Consider the following 24,214-nt stretch of genomic DNA (forward strand, 5'->3'; position numbering starts at 1 on the left):
TTGAGACAAGGTTTCTCTGTAGCTTTGGTGCCTGTCCTGGAACTAGCTCTTGTAGACCAGGCTGGCCTCGAACTCCCAGAGATCCGCCTGCCTCTGCCTCCCGAGTGCTGGGTTTAAAGGCATGCGCCACCACCACCCGGCTATAGTTAATATTCTTGATGGAAGGTTCTAGATAATTAACCTGGAGGTTGACTGCCTCTTTCCAAAGTGCTTGGAACCTGACATGCCTTTGGGGGGGAGGGGATGATACTTGTACATTCATAATGAGATTATCTTAGGAATGAGTGCTAAGACTAAATTTGAAATGTATTTGTCTTATACTTTATAAATAGTCTAAAGGTAATTTTCTATAGCATTCTTAGTATATAATGTTTTGATCACTACTGATCATAAAATGCCAGATACTAATTTTCCACTTGGGGAATCATATTGTAGCCTCATTTTGTAACACGCTCTTGTAACATACTTTCAGATGGCTAACATTAAGCAAGGAAACCAACTACAGATGCAAGTCCACGAAGGGTACCATGTTGTAGATGAAGCATTCCCCCAAATTGTAGTAGAAAAACAAGCGACTGCCAGGACAGGGAAGAAGCCACTTGCACATTATTCTTCAGTGGTGAAAGTCCTGGGATCAGATAAAAAGCCCACAGAGGAGCCTGCAGCACAGGTATGAAGAGGATGGCCCCTCTTTCCAACTCAACGTTACGTCTCATTGTCTCTTAAATACCATTCGGATAATCATCAAAGATTTGGGCAGGGAGGCTGGGAGATAGCCTTGAAAGAACAAGAACCTGAGTTTGATCCCCGGAGTCAGATTTTAAAGAGGGGAAGGGGGCTGGAAAGATGGTTTAGTGGGTAAAGAGGTGGTGTGCAAAGATGGGTATATTAGTTCAAATCCCCTGAATTCATATGAAGGTCAGGCACATATGAAGTGTCATGCCTATAAACATGATATGTCTGTGATCTCAGTGTTCTATGGCAAGATGGACGCTCACAGGCCAGCTAACTTGACATGTACAGTGGTGAGCAACAAAAGGGAGACAAGATCCTCTCACTCAAAGCCGAGAACCACATCCAGTGCTGTGACTGATTTCCACATGTGTGCCTCTGCTCCACAGAGCCAGGGTGGCACATACATGTCATCTCTGCACTTAAGAGGCGGAGACAGGAGGATCCTTGGGGCTTACAGGCCGGGCAGCCTAACCTAGTTGGCTGTTTCCAGGCCACTGAGTGACTCTGCCTCAAAAAGAAAGAAAAGGTGAACAGTGCCTGAGAAATAACCCCCAAGGTTGTCCTCCAGCCTCCACATGCTTGCACGGTCTCTGCAGATCCATAAAAGATTGGGTATTATATCGACCATCTGGATCAGAATTTTGAAACTGATAACCCTGGTTTCCTTCTAGAGAAAGAGAAGAAACTGGAAAACACTTTGATATTGCAACTTTTTTTAAAGATTTATGTATGTGTTAGTATACAGTGTTCTTCCTGCATGTATGCCTGCACATCAGAAGAGATGGCTGTGTGTCAACCATGTGGTTGCTGGTATTGAACTCAGCACCAGTGCTCTTAACCTCTGAGCCATCTCTCCAATGCCTCACACTGTAACTTTTGAAAAACTACATGCTTGTGACATTTGATAAAAGAAACCTGAAAAATAACACATTTTGGAAGAATTACTTTTGAAAAGAAAAGTAACTTCTACGGTCTTGGATTGTATTTTTTCACAGCCATGTCCACTTCCTCCCTGTGACACAGAGCAGCCTCAAGACAAGCCCCCAGACTGGTTCACAAGCTACCTGGAGACGGTGAGTGTTCTCTCCAGCTTGGCTTTTGGCAGCACTGTTGGCCCAGGAAGAAAGCTGAACCCAGATTGCTGCAGCCTCTGCTGTAGGTGGTTGAGAGTGACAGCTGATAATTTCCAGACATCGAGTAGATGTGGTCAAGGAAATTGTAGCCTTTGCCTGGGGCATTGTGAAAAGAGGGAGTCTAGTTCTCAGCATGTGAGAAGAGACAGATCTCTGCTTGAGAAAGGCACAGAAACAGTCATTCCAAGGAAGAGTCAGTTTAGCCGTGCAAGGAAGAGACCTGTAACATTTGTGTCATCCCCGGTAGCCATCAGCCATGTTCTTAAGTTACACCAGAGATGGGGACACTTCAGCTTTGCTGTTCTCATTGCACTTTTCCAGTGCCTCAACTGAGTCCATCTCCTCCCCCTTCTGCTCTGCATTGCAGTTCAGAGAACAAGTGGTTAAGGAAACGGTTGAGAAGCTTGAACAGAGGTTGCAGGAGAAGCTTGTCCTCCAGAAGTCACCCTTAGATTCCTCCCCCTCTGAAGTCTCAAGGCCTGTTTCAGAGGACACACTGTTTAAATGGCATATTGCTTGCACCCGCTGCCAAAAAAGGATCATTGGTGTACGTTACCAGTGTAGGTAAGCAATTCCTGGGCAAGGACAGTGACTGCCTAGCATGCTGGGTACTGGAAGGGAAGCTGGATATCTCTGTCTCTGAGCAGTAGGTGATGTGGCTTAGATTTGGAAGCACAAACTCCTCCTTGTTTTACCTGTTTGGTGGGTTTCCTTGGAAGTATTCTGAGTGCCGTTCATTTACACATTGGGATTAACAGAATCAGGCAAAATTAAATCACTAAGGAGACACACACACACCCTTGTTCAAAATGATCTTGTATATCCTTCCTGTGAACTATTTCATGAAAATAGGTATGATTAGAAGTTACTCTTCTCTCGTTTTACTAATGAGAAATATAGACTCCACATACGAAGTTCCTCCTAACTGGTAATGGAGCAGATATAAAGTTGTCCTCTCCACTTCAGGGACTTCCTACTGTAAGGTGTTTACTGTGTTGTTCTTATCACACAGCCTGTGCCCATCCTACAACATCTGTGAAGATTGTGAAGCTGGGCCATATGGCCATAACAAAAACCATGTTCTGCTAAAGTTGCGAAGACCTGTTGTGATTTCCTACGAGCCATTTTCCCACTTAAAGTGTCCTCCTCGTCTGCCTCCCGCTCTTGAACAAGTCAGGTAAAGCCATACGCCAGAGGGTGCTCATCTGATTGATTAAGTTCTTGATTCTGCTGACACAGCGTATTGATGTTAAAAATATCTGATGTAGGCCATAGGCTAGGAGGTGGTGATGGCATGCCTTTAATCCCAGCACTCAGAAGGCACAGAAACACTGTCTTGAAAAAAAAAAATATCTGGTTTGGGCTGGAGAGATGGCTTAATGGTTAAGAGCACTTGATGCTTTTGCGGAGGAACCTGGGTTCAGTACCCACATAGCATCTCACAACTGTCTATAACTCCAGTTCCAGGGAATTTGCTGTCCATTTCTAGCCTATGTGGGCATCAGGTACACATGTGGTACACATACATGCTAGCACGCAAACACTCCTACACATGAATTAAAAATAAACAAATCTTTAAAAATAAATTTGAGGCCGGGTGGTGGTGGCGCACATCTTTAATCCCAGCACTAGGGAGGCAGAGGCAGGCGGATCTCTGTGAGTTAGAGACCAGCCTGGTCTACAAGAGCTAGTTCCAGGACAGGCTCCAAAACCACAGAGAAACCCTGTCTCGAAAAAAACAAAAACAAAAAAAATTTGAGCTGCCCAGCATTAAGAAGCATCCTGAGTTGTAAACTGGACTAGGCTCCATGGGAGACAGTGGTGTCGTACAGCATCTCAGAGTCACTAGTGCTCTTCTGCTTTGCTCTTTTCCATTGGTGCCTAACAATGAAACAGTTGCCTGGAACTGAAGCGGAAATGATGATTGTAAAAGAAATTGAGAAACTAGATGCTAGCCAGTGCTGGATTTACTTAGCTCCAGATAGCCTCAAAGTTTGTTTGTTTTTTAAGACAGTCGTTCATTATCCCACAGGCTCCAGAAGCAGGTGGATAAGAACTTTGTGAAAGCAGAAAAGCAAAGGTTACGTGCTGAGAAGAAACAGCGGAAAGCAGAGGTCAAGGAGCTTAAAAAGCAGCTTAAGCTCCACAGGAAGATTCATTTGTGGAATTCGATCCACGGATTCCAGAGTCCCAAGTCCCCTTTGGGCCGACCTGAGAGCTTGCTGCAGTCTCACGCCCTGATGTAAGTCCTGGACCAACACGGGAGTGTGGCTTGGGGTCAGCTCTCTACAACTGGAACTTCAGCATCTCTGTCTTATCTGTCAAGTCTCTCTAGCACTCACCTGTTTTAAACTGCCATGCTCTGGTCCAAGCTGTTTCAGGAGTTATTTCTGACACTTGTTTTGATACCTTGTTCAGAGAGCTAGAAACTAGTAAGACTCAGGATGGGGGTGATGCTTCAGACTTCTCTCAGAATGGGGGTGACTCAGACTTGTCTTTTCCGGAGGCAGTCTGGCTGGGTTGGGAGCAAAAGAAGCAAGTCTCCGTTTGTATTTATGGACACTTTGAATTATCCCGTAAGGCATCATTTTTGTTTTATAGCCTGGAGTTAATTCCTAGCACTACCTTCTATACACACACACACACACACACACACACACAAGGATTTTTATTGGTCTCAGTTTTTGTTATTTATTAATTTATTTTTGGCTTTTCAGGACAGGGTTTCTCTGTGTAACAGCCCTGGCTGTCCTAGGACTAGCTCCGTAAACCAGGCTGGCCTCAAACTCACAGAGACCCACCTGCCTCTGCCTCCCAAGTGCTGGGATTAAAGGCGTGCGCCACCACCACCCGGCTGTGATAGTGCTTATTAGTGTGTGTATGTGCACATGATATGTGAGTCTGGCATCTGTGCTGTGACATGCATGTCAAAGTCAAAGAACTTCGTGAGGTCAGTTCTCTTTTCTCTGCCGTTTGTGCCTTATGGGGTTCAGGTCACTCACTAGACTTGCATGTCAAGCACCTTTCCCTGCTGAGCCTTCTCAAGGGGCCTAATTACTGTTAGTTTTTAAGGCAAACGTATTAGTGCATCCTTAAAAGCAGTCAGCCTCTTGAATCCCAGTGTGGCATGTGCAGAAGCCATCACACCCAACAACAAGTAACTAAGCATTTGGGTTCCTGTCCAGGCTTCCTTTGCAGCCCTGTGCCCCAATTATGCCAATGCTCAGTGCAGCATTTGTGGATGAGAATTTGCCTGACGGGACTCATCTGCAACCAGGAACCAAGTTTATCAAACACTGGAGGATGAAGAACACAGGAACTGTGAAGTGGAGCACAGACACAAAGGTATTTTTTCCTCACTAAATGTAAAGGCATTGGTGCGCAGTCGCAAAGGACCCAGGTGACAAGCTTTCTCTTGTTCTTTTCAGCTCAAGTTCATGTGGGGAAACTTGACATTGGCTTCTACAGAGAAGAAGGATGTTTTGGTTCCCTGCTTGAAGGCTGGCCATGTGGGGGTGGTGTCTGTGGAGTTCATCGCTCCAACCTTAGAGGGAACATACACTTCACATTGGCGTCTTTCTCACAAAGGCCAGCAGTTTGGGCCTCGAGTCTGGTGCAGCATCATAGTGGATCCGTTCCCCTCTGCAGAGAACCCCGAGAATGTTGAAAGGAGCCTGATCAGCTCGGGCAAAGCTGATGACTTCACCTGTGAGCAAGAGGTGAGCACTTGCACTGTAGCCTTCGCCCCTATGCTAGATGATTTCCTCAGTCTTTAGGAGCGCCAGGCTTGGTGACACATGCCTCTATTCCGTGCGCTTAGGAGGCTGAAGCAAGGGTATTGCAAGTTTGAGGCTAACTCTTGCTAGGGGCACTGGGGACTTGAACCCAAGAGAACTCATTCAATTGCTTTTCTTTAAGGCTTCCTAAAGTTTACCATTTCTGAATTTTCTATCACCATGACAACATCCTTGAGATAATCACCTTCTAAAGAGAAAAGGGTTGTTTTGGTTCACAGTTTTAGAGGTTCCCGCCCATCATTAGACCTCTTGCTTTAGGCCTCTAGTAGGGGATTAGACTGTGCTGGCAGACAGCATGTGGCAGAGAGAGGGGGAACAAAAGCCACTCGGGTCCAGGAAGGAAAGAGTCCAACATTTCCCTTTGGTCACATGCCCACAGTGACCTATGGACCTCAGATAAGGCTCTACCTTGTGTTTATGTCTAGTAATACCGTGCCTCTACGGGTCAAACTTTTGGATATTCAAGACAGGTTTTTCTGTGCAGTCCTGGCTGTCCTGGAATTTGCTCTGTAGATTATGTTAACCTCACACTCAAAGATCCTCCTGCCTCTGCCTCCCAAGTACTGAGATTAAAGGCCAGTGCTGGATTAAAGTTGTATGCCACCACTGCCCAACTTAGGGCCCAAGCTTGTAACACGTGGGCTTGGGGTATATTCTTCCCTCCTGTACACTTACCTCAGGGTGTTTAATGTCTTTAAGATGTTGGTACAGGCAGTCCCTGAGGGTTTTTTGTCTGTGATGGTGCTTCCTGTACCAGGGAAGGGCTGCCTGGCCAGCCTGTGAACTTCTGGTAGCTTCTCTATTTAATGATCATCTCCTAGAATACCCTGAGTACTAATGACATGCCTGTTACCTGTTGCTGTCTGCCATTAGAGTCTGGTGCAGACTAGTGTTCATTTCCTGTTTGAGCTAACTAACTACTTTTTTTTTTTTAAACTACTTTTTGAACTCTACTATTTCTGCAGCTTTTCTAGAAGTCTAAATTAAAACTAAAAATTTGAATGTAGAGGTTTTGCTGTGTTGATATTTTAGGGGTGGCATTGTCAACCTGATGCATGAGCTCTGTTGAGGCCCTAAAATGTGCCCCGATTATTTGTCTCTATAGGAAGCTTTTCTTCTAGCTGAAGAAGCGATTCCATTGGGTGAAGTGACAAAGCAGACAGAAGGGAAAGGAACCAGCATCCCACAAAAGACACAGAATGTTAACAACGAGAGAGAACTGTACATTCCATCCGTGGACCTTCTGACTGCCCAGGTAAACAGCCAGCACTTTGGAGGAAAGGGGAGGAAGGGCGTCAGCACTGGGGAGAGAGTCCTCACCCTATTATTGAGAGATGGCATGGCCATCCATGGCTCTGGGAAGTTAAAGATGGGCAGGCTTGCTGGGCGGTGGTGCTGCACCTCTTTAATGCCAGCACGTGGGAGGCAGAGGCGGGCCGAGGCCAGCCTGGGCTACAAAGCAAGAAAACAAGTTCCAAGACATCCAGGACAGTTGAAACCCTATCTCAAAAAAAAAACCTTGATCCAGTCAACTGTATTTAATGGGCATGTGATCATCTATAAATCTATAAAACAAGTTTCTAAACTGCTCCTCATGAGTTTGAAGCTCAAGCTGTGCTTCCCCACAGCTTCCCTCTAGTGCCCTCTTCATATCAGGCTGCTTCACTGGCCTGCCCGCTGTTTCCTCTCCTCCCTGCAGTTAGACATTTGAGAACATTGGTTCCCATTTCGCTCTTTTTAATTTCACTTGATTGAAGAGGGGCATGAATTTGAACAGAATTGAGCCCAGGGGGTGTCCAGAAGGCCTGTAGGCCCAGTTGCAACAGGGCGTGGCTCTCGCTTGCACTACAGACACCGTTATTGGCCATCTTTATTTCTAGGACCTGCTGTCCTTTGAGCTGCTGGATATAAACATTGTCCAGGAATTGGAGCGAGTGCCCCACAACACCCCTGTGGGTAAGCATGTCTTGGCTCATCTGTTTAGGTGCTGGTGTTACAGTCTGAGGCACTGGAGGGGGGGTCCTCCCATGTGATAGTAAAGCTGCACCCGTGGTCCATCTCCTCCTTTCCCCGCTGTCTGTCAGTGCCACAGTACAAGTGTGCAGGACTTCTACTGTAAAGGAACCCCTTCTTCATTTTTCTCCCTTTGTTCCTTTACTCGTAGATTGGTATCTTGGCTTTGACCTGCTAGGCCATTTACATGTTTGTGACCCAGCATTGATTGGTGAGAGGTAGTTGCATTTCTGGTGATCTGGAGAAGTTCTTTATGACAGGTGGTGGAGCATATTTGGGTTTATTTTAACCCCATAGGAAGCAAAAAAAAAAACCTACCAACTGCTGCTTCTGGACACTTGTGATATCGTGCTTTTTCTCAGTTGATGGTTTTCCTGTCTTCATTCTCCAGATATGACTCCCTGCATGTCTCCTCTGCCACATGACAGTCCTTTAATAGAGAAGCCAGGCTTGGGGCAAATACAGGAAGAGAGTGAAGGGGCGGGATTTAAAGCACTTCCTGGTAAGGGGTAAAATGTCTGTAAAGCACTTGTACCTTCCCTTCCCATTCCATGCCTATTTCCATACACCCGTTCCTCACTAACTTCTCCTCAGCATGCAAACTGATGTCCTACAGCACCTCTCGCGTGCTAAGTCTTCCCTCATGAGAGCAAGAGCAGCTATTCGTACCTCACCAGGCTTAGTGTGCAGCGACTGGTGAAAGCTCTCAACTCTTTCAACACAAGTGACAGACAAGCTTTGTGTGTCTTTCAGATTGCACCGAATCAACAAAGAGGAAGGCTGAGGCCCCTGCTTCAGTGGAAGAAACAGAGGAAGACCTGAGTGGGACCCAGTTTGTGTGTGAGACTGTAATTCGATCCCTTACCTTGGATGCTGCTCCGGACCACAACCCACCTTGTAGGCAGAGGTCCCCACAGAGTGAGTGTCCCTATATTTCCACCAGCTAGCAAAGTGGCATCTGGACACTGAAAGGTGCTCTTCTGTGCCGAGAGGGGAGGGAGACTGATCTTTGTTGGAAACTCTGATCACGTTGGCTTTTGACTAAGCTAGTATTCTTACTAGAACACCAGGAACAAGGAAGCCACCCTAACTCGTTTCTGCACTGTCTCAGGGGAATTACACCTGCAGACCACAGAGGAACAGCAACCGGTTGTGCTGCCTGGATTCTGCAGAAAGGATTCTTCCTGTAAGTTGGCAGCTCCTCAGTAAATGCTCCCACTGGCAAACGAATCATCTGCTTTCTCCCAAGGGCAGCAGTCTGGAAAATGTAGGACAGCACAGGAGTACCACATTGCTTCCCAGGGTTAAATTTTACCATAAAAAAGTACCTTCATGGCAGAAGTGGTAGTGCACGCTCTTCATCCCAGCACTCAGGAGGCACGGGTAGGCAGAGCTCTCTTAGTTCGAGGCCATCCTGGTCTACAGAGCAAGTTCCAGGACAACCACAGCTACATAGAGAAAACCTGTCTCTAAAAAACAAAAACTTAAAAAAAAACCTCATGGGTTCTAGCGGTGGCTGTTAATAGTCTTACAATCATGAGGAGGCTCAGCTCAGTCCTTAGCACCTAACCGAAAATCTCAGGTGCTGTGACAGACCCTGTAACAAAAAGTAAGGCAGATGGACAGACATTTTTGCATGTGCGTTTATTCCCAGTACTTGAGGTGTAGATGTTGGCACATCTCTGAGTTTGAGGCCAGCTACATAGTGAAACACTGTCTCAAAAAAAAAAAAAAAAAAAAAAAGGGTAGGGGGCTTCTAGGGAACTACACCCAGTGTTTACGTCTCCTGTAGCCTCCATTCACAGTCCCATTATCTGCCTGCACACTTACACACACACACTACCTTCACAACAGATTGCTAGTACCAAATTAATAGAGCCAATACCATATGTCTCAAAACTACCTAAAGTTCAGTTTCTTAGGGTATGAGTCCTTGCTGTGTGAGCAAGAGGACCTGAGTTCGAGTCAATACTCTTCTAAAGGCCAAGCAGAGCCCTGACTGCTTGTGACCCCTGTAACCAAGTCGGGGAACTGAGACAGGCAAATCCTGGAGCTCGTAGCCAACCAGCCTAATCAAAATGCCGAGCTTCAGGTTAAGTGAGAGGCTTGTCTCTAATAAAGAAGAAAACAATAAAGGAAGACATTTGGTGTCCTCACCTGACCTACACACACACATATACAGGTGTAATCAGCATGTACCATAGATATACAAAAGAAGAATTGGTCTATATGTCTTTAAACATGACTGTTGGGTTTTTTGCTTAAAGGGAACATACACACATGAATACTTTTTTACACATATATACAAATAGCAGAAAGGTGAGACTAGAGAGATGGCTCAGTGGTTAAGAGCATTGGCTGCTCTTCCAGAGGACTGGGGTTCAATTCCCAGCACCCACATGGCAGCTCACAGCTGTCTGTGACTCCCGTTCCAGAGAATCTGACTCCTTCACACAGATATACATGTAGACAAAACACCAGTGCACATGAGACAAATCATTTTTTAAAAATGGCAGAAAGCTGTGGAAGGACAAAGCAAACTATTCATAGGTATTGCTCAGATAGGCTCTTGGGCCACCCTTTTCTTCACCCCCGTGGTTCCCTGTGTTCTCTTCTGACTGCATCACTTTCCAAAGGCGGAGAGCAAAGTATACAACCTGAAGTGCTCACCACATGGTGCCTTTTCTTAGCCCTGGTAGCTGGTTTACCAGCTGGGATAGAGCTGTCATGATGAAGAGAAAGGGGCTGTAAGACTCCACTGCTCATAGGAAATCTGGCCATTTCCGCCCACAGACCTGTTGACTTCCGTTCTATTTGTTTTGGTGTGATCTTGAAACATAGAATACAGTTACGGCTCCAGCAGCAGCCATCCCTCTGGGTCTTTCCACTCTGGCTTTTCTGCCAGCTCATGATCCACAAGATCTGCTGCTCAGCCTGTCCTCACAGGGCTACTTTTGTTCCTTAGTGAAATTTGCCTTGCCTGAAGAAGGACCACTTGGAGATGAGAGGGAAGAGATTGTCCACATTGCTGAGGAAGAGGAGGAACTCCAAGATGAAGTTCAGAGTCAGTCTTCTGCTTCCTCCGAAGACTATATCATCATCCTGCCTGAGTGCTTTGACACCAGCCGCCCCCTGGGGGACTCCATGTACAGCTCTGCACTCTCACAGCCAGGCCTGGAGCGTGGGGCTGAAGGCGAACCTGGGATCGAAGCTGGGCAGGAGCTGACTGAAGCTGGAGAGAGACTCCCTGAAGGGGAGAGCCAGCCACAGGAGCAGAGCATCAGTGACATCCTCACAACCTCACAGACTCTGGACACAGTGCCTCTAGTCCCTGAGGTGGTCGGACTTCCACCACCACTGTCCAGGTACTGCTTAGCATCCCTTAGCCGTCCTGTTCCTCAGGGGGAAATGACCAGCTTAATCTCCAACTCACACTCATATTTCTCAGCACTTGTGAATTTGGACTTTAAACAAATGTTTGCTTTAGTTGACCTTACTTACATGAGCATCTGTGTACTTATTTTTCTATAATTAAGAAAAATCTTTAAACACACAGACATATCTGGATCTTCATGTTTTAATTCTTGAGTTGAATGAAGGTGACAGAAATTTATGAGGATTTGTCATTTAGCTCAGCGTTAGAGCATCTTCCTGGCACTCACGAGTGCCTGGGCTCAACAGAAAAGCTTTCATCCTCTAGGTACTAACACAAACAAAGTCAATTAGGAAATTAAATTCCTTATGGACATATACCACAAACCCAGAAAGTACGGAAGTCTCTATTGGTCTGGGCCATTGGTCTCGCCTGAAGGTACAGAAAGTGCAGGAGCCCTAAGCATAATTTAAACCACTCAGGAAATTAAACTGTCCTGTTAGTACCACCTGATGTAGGGGGGTAAGCTGTTCGTCTGTTAGTACTACCTGATGGAGGGTGTAAGCTATCCGTCTGTTGGTACCACCTGATGTAGGGGGGTAAGCTGTCCATCTGTTAGTACCAGCTGATGGAGGGGGTAAGCTGTCCTTATGTTAGTACCAGCTGATGAGGGGTGTAAGCTGTCCATCTGTTAGTACACCTGATATAGGGGTGTAAGCTGTCCGTCTGTTAGTACCAGCTGACAGGGGATGTAAGCTGTCCGTCTGTTAGTACCAGCTGACGGGGGATGTAAGCTGTCGTCTGTTAGTATCATCTGATATAGGGGAAGTGACCTGAGTGAAACCAGTTTTTTCCGGCTGGACTGTGGCTAACAAGGAAGTCAGAGTAGAATGCAGCCTTTCTGAGCAGATCCCCAAGGTTGCTCACACGTGCTGGGGACCAGGAGTGTGAAGCCTGCAGAGAATTGCGTGACCACACTGTTACTGTTTCCTACTGCTGCTGTGGCTGCTTTTCAATTTCCTCCCATCCTGTGTCTTTCTAAAGGAGCTCCCCTTGTGTACAGCACGGGGCCCCGGGAGTGGATTCACCAGTTACCGTCCAAGAAGTTCCTCCCATCGCCGATGAGATCCGAGGAGGTAATGACAAGTTGATCCTCACCTCCATTCCTTTACTTCTTTCCACTGGAAACCAGGTATCAGCAGGCTGTCCTGTCCCTTTCTGTGCTTCGTGGCCTTGAAACTTGCCCTCTCCTCCCCTCTCTCTGTGCTCTTTCATGTGCTGAGTTTCTGCTCTCTCAAGTATATATGTAGACCTTAGGGAGCTAGGTGCTGCACTGTGGCGGGAAGAGGCAGGCAGCCTAGGTGCCAGCTCTGGCTTTGCCTTTACCAGAGTGATGAGTTTGTGATGTCCGTGGATCTGTCCCCTTATTTGGACAGTCAGGACGGTAGCACTGTGAAGTAGTAAGTAGGTCCTCACAGACACTTCCTAAAAATGCCAAACCTAAAACCATTTGAGACAGGCTTGAGAGATGGCCCAGTGACAAAGAGCTCTGGCTGCTCTTCCAGAGGACCCAGGTTCAGTTCCCAGCACTCACATGGCAGCTCATAACTCCCTGTAACTCCAGTTTCAAGGGATCTGACACCTTCACACAGATGTACATATAGGCAAAACCCCAAAATACACCAAATAAATAAATAGATGTTTAAAAAAATTTTGAGAACCAACATATCAGTGTACTAGGGTTCTAGAAGTGTACTAGGATTCTCAATGACGTCACCTTGTGTAGCATCTCTAGACAGTTTGTCTTTGTTATTTAAACCTCCCACAGAGCTTTCTAAAACTTAATAAAGAGGAAAGAAGGAAAGACGAGACACCCTGTTAACATTCCACCTGCCTCAATAATAGCTTTGCTGTGTTGGGAAACACTAGGTGCTTGTGGACACCCTTCTAACCAACAACTCTTTTGCTTTTAGAGCCCAGAGGCTCATCAGGACTGGTAAACGGCACACAGAAGAGCTATGACCACTCAAGGTAATGACCTTGTGAAGTCTCTGCAGGAGCAGGTGGACATCCCAGCACTGCTTCTGCTCAGATGAGCCTCTCAGAGCACAGGAAGGAGAGCCCTCGTTCCTTCTTGTTCTTCAGCGTTTGCACAGCATTGGACAGCTAAAGCTTATGTTTAAGCATTTTCACATTGCAGACAAGAAAGGACTGCCCTAAAATTCACCTCCCCTGTAGTGCCCAAAGACAGGAAGGTTAAGCCCCATGTGCATCTGGGCCATTTTTTCTTAGATACACCTCTCTGGTCCCTGTCATCTCAGATCAGTATCCAGAAAAATCATATTTCCTTTGCCAGATGTTTTTCTCTGAAATGCAAAGACAGAGTGCTTATACCGTGTGTGCCCATGAACACATTAATTTACAGCTGGAATGGAAAGCTGGCATGGTAGCGAGGTGTGTGTTTCCTGCAGTGCTTATGTCTTGTGCCAGCCAAGCCCTGCATCAAACCAAGATGCGTAGATCTGAAAACAGTTTATTCTCTTTTTTTACATCTAATTTTTTTTTCAAGATTAGCACCCACGTTATCTTATCATGATTTTATTTGGGGAGATAATTTGGTTTTCCTCTGTAGGCACCAGAATGGGAGCAGCATTGCTGGAGGACTGGTGAAGGGGGCTTTGTCTGTTGCTGCCTCTGCGTACAAGGCCCTGTTTTCTGGGCCACCAGTCACTGCACAGGTCAGTGTGTGGTTTCTTTTCCTTAACTTCAGCCCCTAAGTCACCAGTAAAAAATGGCAGTGTCTTTCTGTCTGGATTGGCAATTAACATGGCATGGACTATATGTAGACTTAGTCTCTGAACACATAGCCCTGCCATTTCCTATCTTTTTAATCAAGTTTCTCTGGGGAGAAAAGGAAAAGAACCTGAGATTTGCTGAAGGCCTACTGTGTGTGCAGAGCCACGAGTACAGATGCTACTGGGTGCATAAGACAGGATCCCCAGGACAGGGTAGGTCACCTCCACCTGCTGGGACGGAGGCTTCCTGGAAGTCAGTTTGCATCCAAATGAGGCCTAAAGGACAAAGCAGGTGTCCCCAGGAAAGAGTATTTGAATCTGGGTGTGTAGTTCTCACCTGCAATCCCAGCTACTGAGGAGGCAGAAAGAGTCTAAGTTCAAAGCCAGCCTGGACTATACAGTGAAACCTTTCCTTAAAATAAAATTTTAAAGGAGGTACAGATGTAGTTTGATAATGATAGAACTCTTGCTTAGCACCCAGGGTTCAGTCCCTTTGTCAGGGGCTTGTTTCTTTGAAAAATGAAGTAAGAGTAGCTAGCTAGTCAGAGCTGGAAGTGAGTGGGTGCTGAGTCAGGGAAAGGGAAGCTGGGCTTTATTTTAAGGCATAGGAAGTTTTTTTTGTTGTTGTTGTTGGGTTGGTTTTTTTTTTTTTTTTTGGTTGTTGGGTTTTAGTTTGGAACAGAGCCTCTCTCTATAGCCCTGACTGTCCCGGAAATCACTGTGTAGACTAGGCTGTTCTTGAACTCAGAGATCCATCTGCCTCTGAGTGCTTGGACTGAAGGCATGAGGCACCACCCGCCATGGACAGGTTTTAAGGATGTGATTTGATAATGATCACACTTATCCTTAGTGAGGTCACTCTTCTACAGTATAGAGGTATGTCAGAACCAGTAAAGAAATCTACATGAAAATTGACATATAGGCTCAGCAGTTAAGAACATTAGCTGCTCTTTCAGAGGACCTGGGTTCAATTCCCAGCACCCACATGGCAGCTCAGAGCTGTCTGTAACTACAATTCCAGGGGACCTGGTACATTCACACCAATGCACATAAAATAAAGCTAAGAAAATTAATAAAAATAATAATGTAAAAGAGATAGAAATATCAGAACTTGCTAAATTGTGGGGGCACACACCTTTAATCCCAGCGCTTGGGAGGCAGAAGCAGGTGGATCTCTGTGAGTTTAAGGCCAGCCTGGTCTACAGAGCAAATCCTAGGACAGGCCCCAAAGCTAGAGCGAAATCCTGTCTTGGAAAAAAAAAGAGAGAAATGTTGGAATTTGTCTGTTTTTAAGTTTAAGTGCTTAGGGGGCTGGAGAGATGGCTCAGCGGTTAAGAGCATTGCCTGCTCTTCCAAAGGTCCTGAGTTCAATTCCCAGCAACCACATGGTGGCTCACAACCATCTGTAATGAAGTGTGGTGCCCTCTTCTGGCCTGCAGGCATACACACCAGACAGAACATTGTATACATAATAAATAAATAAATAAACAAATAAATAAATAAATAAATAAATAAATAAAAGTTTAAGTGCTTAAAAAGAAGTCAAGGAGGGCTGGGGAGATGGCTCAGAGGTTAAGAACACTGGCTATTTTTCCAAAGGTCCCAAGTTCAATTCCCAGCAATCACCTGGTGGCTCATAACCATCTATAATGAGATCTGGTGCCCTCTTCTGGCCTGCAGGCATATACACAGACAGAATATTGTATACATAATAAATTAAAAAAAAAGAAGTAGAGTCCAGGGTAAATCTCAACCTTTAACTTACGTACTCAGTAGTGCCATGCATTACAAGAAGGAAGTAGGGCCAGTGAGATCACTGAGTCAAGGTACTTGCTAACAAGCCTTGAAAACTTGAGTTTCAACCCCTGGGACCTATATCATAGAAGGAGAGAATAACTCTCAGGAGTTGTCTTCTGATGTCCACATGAGCACCACACAAACATAAAATAAAATGCATACTACGCACCCCCAGTGAAAAAGCTATTAATTAGATAAGAGTAAGTCTAGTCAGTTTTGCTTAGTGTTGAGTTTATAATTTATCCAGATTCAAAGTAAAGCCATCCATCTTGCAACTGAATGTGTGCCTTTCCATCGCAGAGAAGAGATTTGCCCTGAGGCTGGTTTGACAGTCGTTTGCATGCAGGTTCTAGCAGGAGCTGTGTTTTTGGATGGGATTATCCAGGAAAAATGGAGAAGGCAGAAGCAGCCTTTAAGGATCAAGGCAACAGAACTCTACAAAAACAAAACTTAGAGGGAAACAGGGCCGATGCTGGGACTTGGGGAGCTCCATAAAGGGACAGTAGGCAGTGCCAAATGCTGCAGAGAGCTGTGACCCAGTGGTAAGGAATCTGAAAGTTAAGTGCGCCTCACTTTCCAAAGCTAGCAACATGGAGGAAGGAAAGTAAACACCAGTCTGCATAAGGCAGAAGGAAGTGCTTAGAGGAGAGACTTGAGGTTGACTAGCCTAGCTGAGTGATGTTGTCAATACCGATGAGGGGGAAATTTCTGAGTGGTAAAGGTAAAAAGAACTGTAAAGTATGAGTAGATTAAACCTTCAAGGTGATAGTTAGGTTAGACTGCTCTAAATAAGCAGAGAGGGACCGGGGTTATAGCTCAGTGGCAAAGCACATGTCTGGCTTATGTCAGATGGAGGCAGCATCTCTGAGTTCAAGGACAGCCTAGTCTAAGTAGTTCCAAGATAACCCAGTCTCAAAATGGGGAGGGTGGGAATTTCCATAAATGGGTGTTAGCCTTATCTTAATGAGATCACGTCTATTCTGAGGGTAATAATTTCCCAATTCTGTATCCATCTTGCTTGCATACCTGGTAGTTTCCTATCATCCCATGCCCTCTTGAGTACATCTCTCTTGCTCATATTTGCCCTAGCACCACAATTTTATGTTCACAAGTCCTCAAGGCTTCTTTTCATCTTGCACTTCAATTTTTACTTGGCTGAATAATGGGTGGTGTGTGTGTGTGTGTGTTTGGGTTTTAAAGATAAGGGCTCACTCTACAGAGCCCTAGCTAGCCTCAAACTTAGGATCTTTTCCCAAGCTAGAATCGCAGGTATGAGCCACCAGGCCTAAGCATGCTGCTTTCATTAAGTCCTCAGAAGCTTCTCCTCCTCTGTCCCCCCTCTCCTAGTGCGTATTCCTAGCCAGAGCGCTGCTGACCTGTCAGGGAGAGAGGAAGGCCTGTACCCTTGCTTCTTATCACCTAACATTGTAAATCAGGAAAGACTAGGATGACCGTGTAATAAAGATTTACAAGGCCGGGCGATGGTGGCGCACGCCTTTAATCCCAGCACTCAGGAGGCAGAGGCTGGCGGATCTCTGTGAGTTCGAGACCAGCCTGGTCTACAGAGCTAGTTCCAGGACAGGCTCCAAAGCCACAGAGAAACCCTGTCTCGAAAAACCAAAAAAAAAAAAAAAAAAAAAAAGATTTACAAGATAAGCGATTAAATTATGCAGAAAATGTCTACTTCTTACTTTGCACAGCCCATCGTTTCTGAAGATCAGACAGCAGCCTTGATGGCCCATCTCTTTGAAATGGGATTCTGCGACAGGCAGCTGAACCTGAGGCTGCTGAAGAAATACAACTACAATATCCTGCAGGTTGTGACAGAGCTGCTTCACATCAACAACAACGACTGGTACAGCCACCGCTACTAAGGACTCACCTTGTATTAAATAACTGCCTGCTGCTCAGAGATGATCTTTTTCTGTCGTTGAGGTGTGGGTGGAAGCCCTTGCTTGTTTTTTAATCTTATGAATCTATATTGTCACTGAATTGTCAAAACAATGCCTGTTACAGTATTTTTTGAAGCAAATCAAAGACCAGAACTTAAATTTTCCTTTTAGAAATGGGATGAGTGGGAGAGAGTTTTCAGCTGACGTGGACAGGATGCTCCACTGTCGTGTGTGGAAGTGTATTACTTGGACTTCCTGTAGACTGCTTTTCCTTTGCTTGTACTGAAGCTGAGTATTTTCCTTTGTTCCATGTGGATGTTTTTAATGGGCTGTTAAATGTTAGTTTGGTTTTTATTTTTTAAAGATTAACATTGACCATTTTCAAGAATTAGTCTAATTTCTATAACCAACTCCAAGCTTCATAGCTACATGACCTTAAAGGACAGCAGATCAAATAAGTCATTTCCCTGTGAGATTTAGTCAATAAGTAACTTGGCTTTCAGAAGAACTCCATGGTGCAGTTGAGTGTCCATCCGCCTGGCAGGAACCTCGGAGGACAGAAGGGCGTGCTAGTCCACCCACCAGCACCTACGAGCAGTGTTTGTTGGAGTGATTTTGCATAAAGTTTTATTTAAGGAAAAACCCTAGGTAGTGTGAAATATTTGGCTAATCCGTATAGAGAAGGTAAAAACCCACCTGCTAGGTAGATAAAGGGAAAGGTAAGTTTAAGTCATCTTTTTTGTGACTGTCAACAGATCTTTAGAACAGACACGTGTAAACATTCATCTTGGTATGGTTCAGGTGTGGGTGAGGACACAAGGAAATGCTGGTGACTTCTGAATGTTTGTAATCCTCTTCTGAAGTATCCAGCCCTAGAGAGACAAGAAGTAGTGGATGGGGCTAACCCACCAAAAGCTTAGTTTAACTCTGAGATAAATGGGAAGAAGCTTGCTTACAGAATTCTAGGTCTCATTTAGTTTATCAAAGAGAGCTTTGGGTACAGGTGGTGAAAGAGGTAACAAAACACTAAAGACTTTATTTGTGGTAAGAGTTTAAGAGACGGAATCTGGACTCCAGCTCAAAGGGGGAGAGTTAGTTATATAGTATTATTTAACTTAGTTGATATTTATAATGGCGATCTTAATTACTCATAATCTGTATTATTTACAGTCTAACTCTTGAATGCTTCTAAATAAAGCACAATTCACACTGCAAGCCAACTAGGATGTTTATTATTTAAAACGTCTTCATGGAATTTGGGGTAGACGCGAAGCCGCACGGTGTGGGTAATGAGGTGGATCTGGAGTCGGACCTGTCTTGACCATCTGGGTCCAGTCGTTCGTTCCGTTGTACTTGTACATAGGCACTTAAAGAATTGTGAATAAAGGTTCTTTGAAACGCTTACCTGGACTAGTTGGTCCTTGTAGTATTTGTCTTCCCTTGAGAATCACGGAGCCGGAAGCGCCTTCCAGTGGCGGGCCCTTGGGGGAGAGGGCGGGGCCGGGGGCGGGGCCAAGCTTGGATTGGACTCCAAGCTTGTGCTGAGAGCGCAGCTCCCGCAGTTTCGATTATACTGAGGGCGTTGTCTCCTTGGGGTAAGGCGCTCGGGGACCCCTACCCGCTCCTTTCCCTTTACTAAGCAAGAGGCCAGGGACGTTTGTGCGTTCTCAGCGCCCAACGCACAATGCCCAAATTCGACTAACGGCCAGTGTGGTGGGATTTAAAATCCTTCCCCAATAAGTCCTGCCTTTTCCTTCCTTGCCCACATGATGATGGCCCTTGGCAGAGTCCCCTAGTAGAAAGGGAAGCTTGGCTCCTGGAAGCAATCATCCCTGCTCCCCACTTGCCGCTCATTCTCCCAGGTCTCCGGTGAAAGGAGCCGATCGCCCCCGCCGGGGGGGGGGGGCACTCCACCCTAGAAGCCCTTCTCCCCAAAGGAGCATTCCAGAAAACCCAATCTTGCAGCTGAGAAGAGCCTGAAATTTCAGACCTAAACCAGGTGAGTATGGTGTCTTCATTTTAGCCCAGGAAGATCTAAGGGTGTCCTAATGAACCGCTTCATTCCAACCACTACTCAGGGCTTTGGGGGAAAGTACAGATTTAGCCTCGACCTTTTCTGACGAAGAACAGACTCAAATGTGACTGTGTTCTTCAGAAATCAGTAAAGAACATATTTAGGCTCCCTCCCAGTTCCGTTCCAAACGGCTTCTTAGCCACAGGTCTGATCACTTATTTGAGAAGATTCCAGAATGAAAGCCTCTTTTCTGCACTCACAAGCTGACTTCAGGCATTTCTGTCCGGATTCCTGCAGAGTAATCACTGGTTAGGAAGGACAGAGGGACTATGTGACTCCTGTGCTCCCCTCTCCCAGCTACCCAGCTTCTCTTTCTTTGAAATAAATGATAGTTCAGTTCTTCCTGGGAAGATATTCTACGTTCACTCATGGAAGACCCTTAAAAGTGAAATAACTTCTGCTTTTCTTTGGTTTTCTCTGATTTGAACTCTTAGTTTTTTTTAAAAAAAAAAAAAAAAAAAGCCCCAAGGCACCGCCCAAACCCCTCTTCTCTAAACTAAAGCTTGCTTAGATAATGGTAGGGCTTCTTGCCAACCTTGAAAAAACGTAAACAGGCTAATAGCACTGCATCTTGTTTTATTTCTCATTAGTGAAAAACCCTACTGAGCTATGGGTAAGACATTCTCCCAGCTCACCTCTCAGCAGGATGAGGACAAGTCGATCCTATCTGATAACTCAGCCCTTGCCAGCAAGACTGCCAACTACTTCAGCACGGGTAGCAACAAACCACCGGGCTCCGGTGTGCTTTACGCCAGGGCTGCTGGTACCAGCTTTGTGACTTGTCCTACCTGCCAAGGCCATGGGGAGATCTCCCACGGTGAGTAAGCCCAAGGCTCTGGAAGTAATACCCTAGAAACCAGGGGGAGATCCAGCCCTGAGCCTGTGGATTCTCCTGGAATCCAGCCCAGTTCATGCTCACAGTCTCAGACTGGCCGAGGGGAAATCTCCAGATCCTGCCACAGAGTTCAGTTCCCCAGACCAAGAGGAAAGTTACTTATCCCTCTGCTCCTCAAACAAGACTGTGTCTTAGGATTCGGGAAGTTAAAAAATGTCCTCTCCAAACGAATAGGGAGCCTCTGGCTAGCTAATAACACTGTGTTTCTCCACACCTGGTCATGGAAATCACATTCCTTTTCTAGTTGAACGCTGAGCTGCCAACTTCGCCAGTGTTCCCAGTCCTGCCGTGGGATAGCATCATGCTTCTAGCCCTGCCAGATGGAGCGGAGGAATGCCTGGGGGAGGCTAGCATGGGAAATACTCGTCAGGGACACTTCTTGGCGTTCTCTCTCACCCTCTTTCCCTCTGCAGAACTAGAGAAGCAGCTGGTAGCCCTCATCCCTTACGGAGACCAAAGGCTGAAGCCCAGACACACGTGAGTGTCCTACAGCCCTAGGGGCTGCCTCACCCAGCTCCCCGATTGGCTTTCATCCAGAAAGTCCCAAGTCTCACTGTGATTAAACTTATACTACCTTCAAGTTCCCCAGGATTGTCCTTGTTTCTGAATGCTAGTGGCAGCAGCCGGGGATTGTGACTCACTGATAGTGTGTTTGTTTAGCTAGCATGCATGAGGCACTGGGTTTGGGCTCTAGCAAAGAAAAGATAGATGGGGGGAGAAGATAAATGTCAGTTTTGCTAATTACCCTTGATTCACAATGTAGACAACATATATTGGCATATCAAACCCCATAAATATGTACACTTATATGTCAGTCAAAATATAACTTAACAATAAAAAAAGACCACATAGATCGCAGCAGATAGCAGCTGAGGCCAGCCATTTCATTCCTGTGTAAATCTTTCCAGGAGGGAACAAGTTGCCCTGGATGCAGCTACCTTTCCTATAGCAGTTTAGATCTTGTGTTCTTCCCAGCAGAGGTAGAAAACCAGCTGCTCAGATCTCATTCTGGGACAGCTCAGAACCTCAGAAGCAGCCCCAGGTTTCAATGCATTGCCCCTGAACCCTGTATGTGATCCGTGTCCATTTGACATGGGTTCCTGCAACCTGCTCCAAAGACCCTCAGTTCTGCCTGCGAACTGTTGCCCAGCCTCCCCAGCCACTGGACTAAAAAAGCAGAAACCATCCCAGGAGATGGCTTAGCAGGTAGAGGTGCTTGCCGCCTAGCCTGATGACCTGAGTTCAAACTCCATGATCATATGGTAAGCACGAGGGAACTCCCAAAGGCTGCCCTCTGGCCTCCACACACATACAAAATAAATAAATAAATGTGGGGCTGGAGAGATGGCTCAGAGGTTAAGGTCACTGACTGCTCTTCCAGAGGTCCTGAGTTTAATCCCCAGCAACCACACGGTGGCTCACAACCATCTGTAATGAGATCTGGTGCCCTCTTCTGGCTCGGAGAGATACATGCAGACAGAACACTTTAAAAAAACAAAACAGAATGAATAAATGTAATAAAAGTAGAAACAAGCAATGTCCCTCATAAAATACTAGGTTCTTTCCTTTTAATTCATATCTCAGATTGAATTGTATGGGTAGATAGTATCCTGTTCTAAGTACTGAATTGAATTAAGTATTAAAATTCAGAGCTCTCAGAGTCACGTAGACTGGTTTTTAGTGGTGATAGTAGCATTTATTGAGGTCTTGCTGTCTGCCAGGAACCATGATTAGTTCTTTTCCTCCGCTGACTCACAGGAAATTCTATGAAACAGATCTAATTAGCTTCACTGTGCAGACATACTGGGCTTTTGAAAAGGTTAAGTAGTACCACTCAGCATTATTGGGTCAATGAAGACAGAGATCTGGGAATGGAAGCCCTTTGACAGCCTTCCAATCCTGTGCTGAACCCTAGCTAGAGAGCTAAGTGTGCAGTTGCCGGACTGTGTGCAAGAAGGAGCCACCTGTCTGGAGAGAGGGGTCTAAATACCCTCCTCAGATTTCCCTGGTGTTCTCAAGACTTCTCTCCTCCATCCCGGGGCCTGCTCTCACACAGGAAGCTCTCCGTGTTCCTGGCAGTGATCATCTGTCTGCTGACATTCTCCGTCACCATCTTTTTCCTGTATCCACGGCCCATTATCGTGTATCCTGTAGGCCTCAACTCCTCCATGGTGGCCTTTGATGACAGCCATATACAACTCAACATGACGGTAGGTGGTAGGCACTTTTGATCTCACCCCTAACGTCTCCAAAACACTCCCATCTTCCTTGTAGCCTCAGGTGTAGGTACCAAGGATCTTGGGGTGTGCAGAAGACTGCTGAGAGGCAACATGAACGCCATAGTAGGTTATATGGACTGGGACTCTGCATAGTGAAGGGTTAGAATCTGGACCAGATCAGTCATTGGTTGGAATAGGGATGTCAGGACAGAATGAAGAGAAACAGAGCAGGACAAAACTGGATCCTCAGCTAACAAACTTTGATTGATGGGGTTTTACTATGTTGCCCAGGTTGGTCTTGAATTCCTGGGCTCAAGTAATCCTCTGTGCCTCCCAGAGTAACTGGGACCATGGGTTTGTGTTATGGAATATGGGTTTTAAGATGTATTCCATTTGTTTATGCTGTGGAACATTTGTTTTAATGATGCAAAGACGTGTTGCATTCTTTTTATGTTGCATTTGTTGTAACTCTGTGAAGCTTTGCCTGTCTAAAACACTTGATTGGTCTAATAAAGAACTGACTGGCCAACAGCTAGGCAGGAGACGGGATAGGCAGGGCTGGCAGGCAGAGAGAATAAAAAAGGAGGAGAAATCTGGGAAGGAAAGATTGAGGAGCAAGAAAGAGGAAAGGGGGCTGGAGAGGTGGCTCAGTGGTTAAGATCACTGGCTGCTCTTCCAGAGGTTCTGAGTTCAATTCCCAGCAACCACATGGTGGCTCACAGCCATCTGTAATGAGATCTGGCGCCCTCTTCTGGCCTGCAGGCATACATGGAGGCAGAATGTTGGATACATAATAAATAAATAAAGTCTTCAAAAAGAAGTAGATTCAGTAATCTACCCTTTTAAAAAAAAAAAGAAAGAGGAAAGGAGGAAGTCATTGGGGGGCCAGTCACCCAGCAACACAGCAAGCTATGGAGTAAGAAGTAAAGAAAAAAGATACAAGCCCAGAGGCAAAAGATAGACAGGAAAATATAAGTTAAGAAAAGCTGGCTAGAAATAAGCCAAGCTAAGTTCAGGCATTCCTAAGAAAGAATAAGAAGACTCCATGTGATTTATTTGGGAGCTGGGTGGTTGGGCCCCCCAAAAGAGCCGAAGAGTATAAACAACAGGGTGCACCACGGGACCCGACTCAGTGTTCCTCCTTAAGGGTGACCTTTGCCATCAAGAGCCTTCTGAGTCACTCATACTAGTCCTTTGTGCCGAGGCCCACAGGGTAGGATGGGACTGAGGCCAAAGAGCCAGGCTTCTGCAGCTGCGCATGGTCTCCGGAAGGGGAGCCATGCTCACCCTTCCTTTTCCCTGCCGTCCCCTCCAGAACATCCTGAACATCTCCAACAGCAACTTCTACCCCATCACTGTGTCACAGCTGACAGCAGAGGTTCTCCACCAGACCTTCGTGGTGGGCCAGGTGACCAGCAGCCTCCACCTGCATATCAGTCCTTTGGCCACTGGACAGGTAAGGTCCCTCTTCCCGACCAGCGCTGCCCACGG

The 24,214-nt window shown here is 46.0% G+C and overlaps 2 protein-coding genes across 2 annotated transcripts in view; both read left to right on the plus strand.

Moving 5' to 3' along the window:
* Positions 1-18,945, plus strand: part of Nbr1 (NBR1 autophagy cargo receptor) — a 29,002-nt gene extending 10,057 nt beyond the window's left edge. Inside the window, exons 5-21 of the mRNA XM_050156877.1 lie at positions 473-670; positions 1,731-1,808; positions 2,236-2,432; positions 2,881-3,045; positions 3,901-4,110; positions 5,054-5,213; positions 5,297-5,587; positions 6,771-6,920; positions 7,546-7,621; positions 8,070-8,180; positions 8,432-8,596; positions 8,790-8,864; positions 10,644-11,043; positions 12,096-12,187; positions 13,025-13,082; positions 13,684-13,789; positions 17,344-18,945. Coding sequence (XP_050012834.1) covers positions 473-670; positions 1,731-1,808; positions 2,236-2,432; positions 2,881-3,045; positions 3,901-4,110; positions 5,054-5,213; positions 5,297-5,587; positions 6,771-6,920; positions 7,546-7,621; positions 8,070-8,180; positions 8,432-8,596; positions 8,790-8,864; positions 10,644-11,043; positions 12,096-12,187; positions 13,025-13,082; positions 13,684-13,789; positions 17,344-17,517 — 2,706 coding nt within the window. The 3' untranslated portion in view covers positions 17,518-18,945. The remainder of the gene's footprint in view (positions 1-472; positions 671-1,730; positions 1,809-2,235; positions 2,433-2,880; positions 3,046-3,900; positions 4,111-5,053; positions 5,214-5,296; positions 5,588-6,770; positions 6,921-7,545; positions 7,622-8,069; positions 8,181-8,431; positions 8,597-8,789; positions 8,865-10,643; positions 11,044-12,095; positions 12,188-13,024; positions 13,083-13,683; positions 13,790-17,343) is intronic.
* A 153-nt stretch (positions 18,946-19,098) lies between these two features.
* Positions 19,099-24,214, plus strand: part of Tmem106a (transmembrane protein 106A) — a 6,081-nt gene continuing 965 nt past the window's right edge. The window contains exons 1-5 of the mRNA XM_050156878.1: positions 19,099-19,534; positions 20,200-20,426; positions 20,918-20,981; positions 22,561-22,714; positions 24,039-24,179. Of these exons, the coding sequence (XP_050012835.1) occupies positions 20,219-20,426; positions 20,918-20,981; positions 22,561-22,714; positions 24,039-24,179 (567 nt within the window). The 5' untranslated portion in view covers positions 19,099-19,534; positions 20,200-20,218. The remainder of the gene's footprint in view (positions 19,535-20,199; positions 20,427-20,917; positions 20,982-22,560; positions 22,715-24,038; positions 24,180-24,214) is intronic.

The sequence above is a fragment of the Alexandromys fortis genome, unplaced genomic scaffold (assembly GCF_014885135.2).
Source record: "Alexandromys fortis isolate MF-2015 unplaced genomic scaffold, M_Fortis_MF-2015_v1.1 scaffold_31, whole genome shotgun sequence".
Taxonomy (NCBI): domain Eukaryota; kingdom Metazoa; phylum Chordata; class Mammalia; order Rodentia; family Cricetidae; genus Alexandromys; species Alexandromys fortis.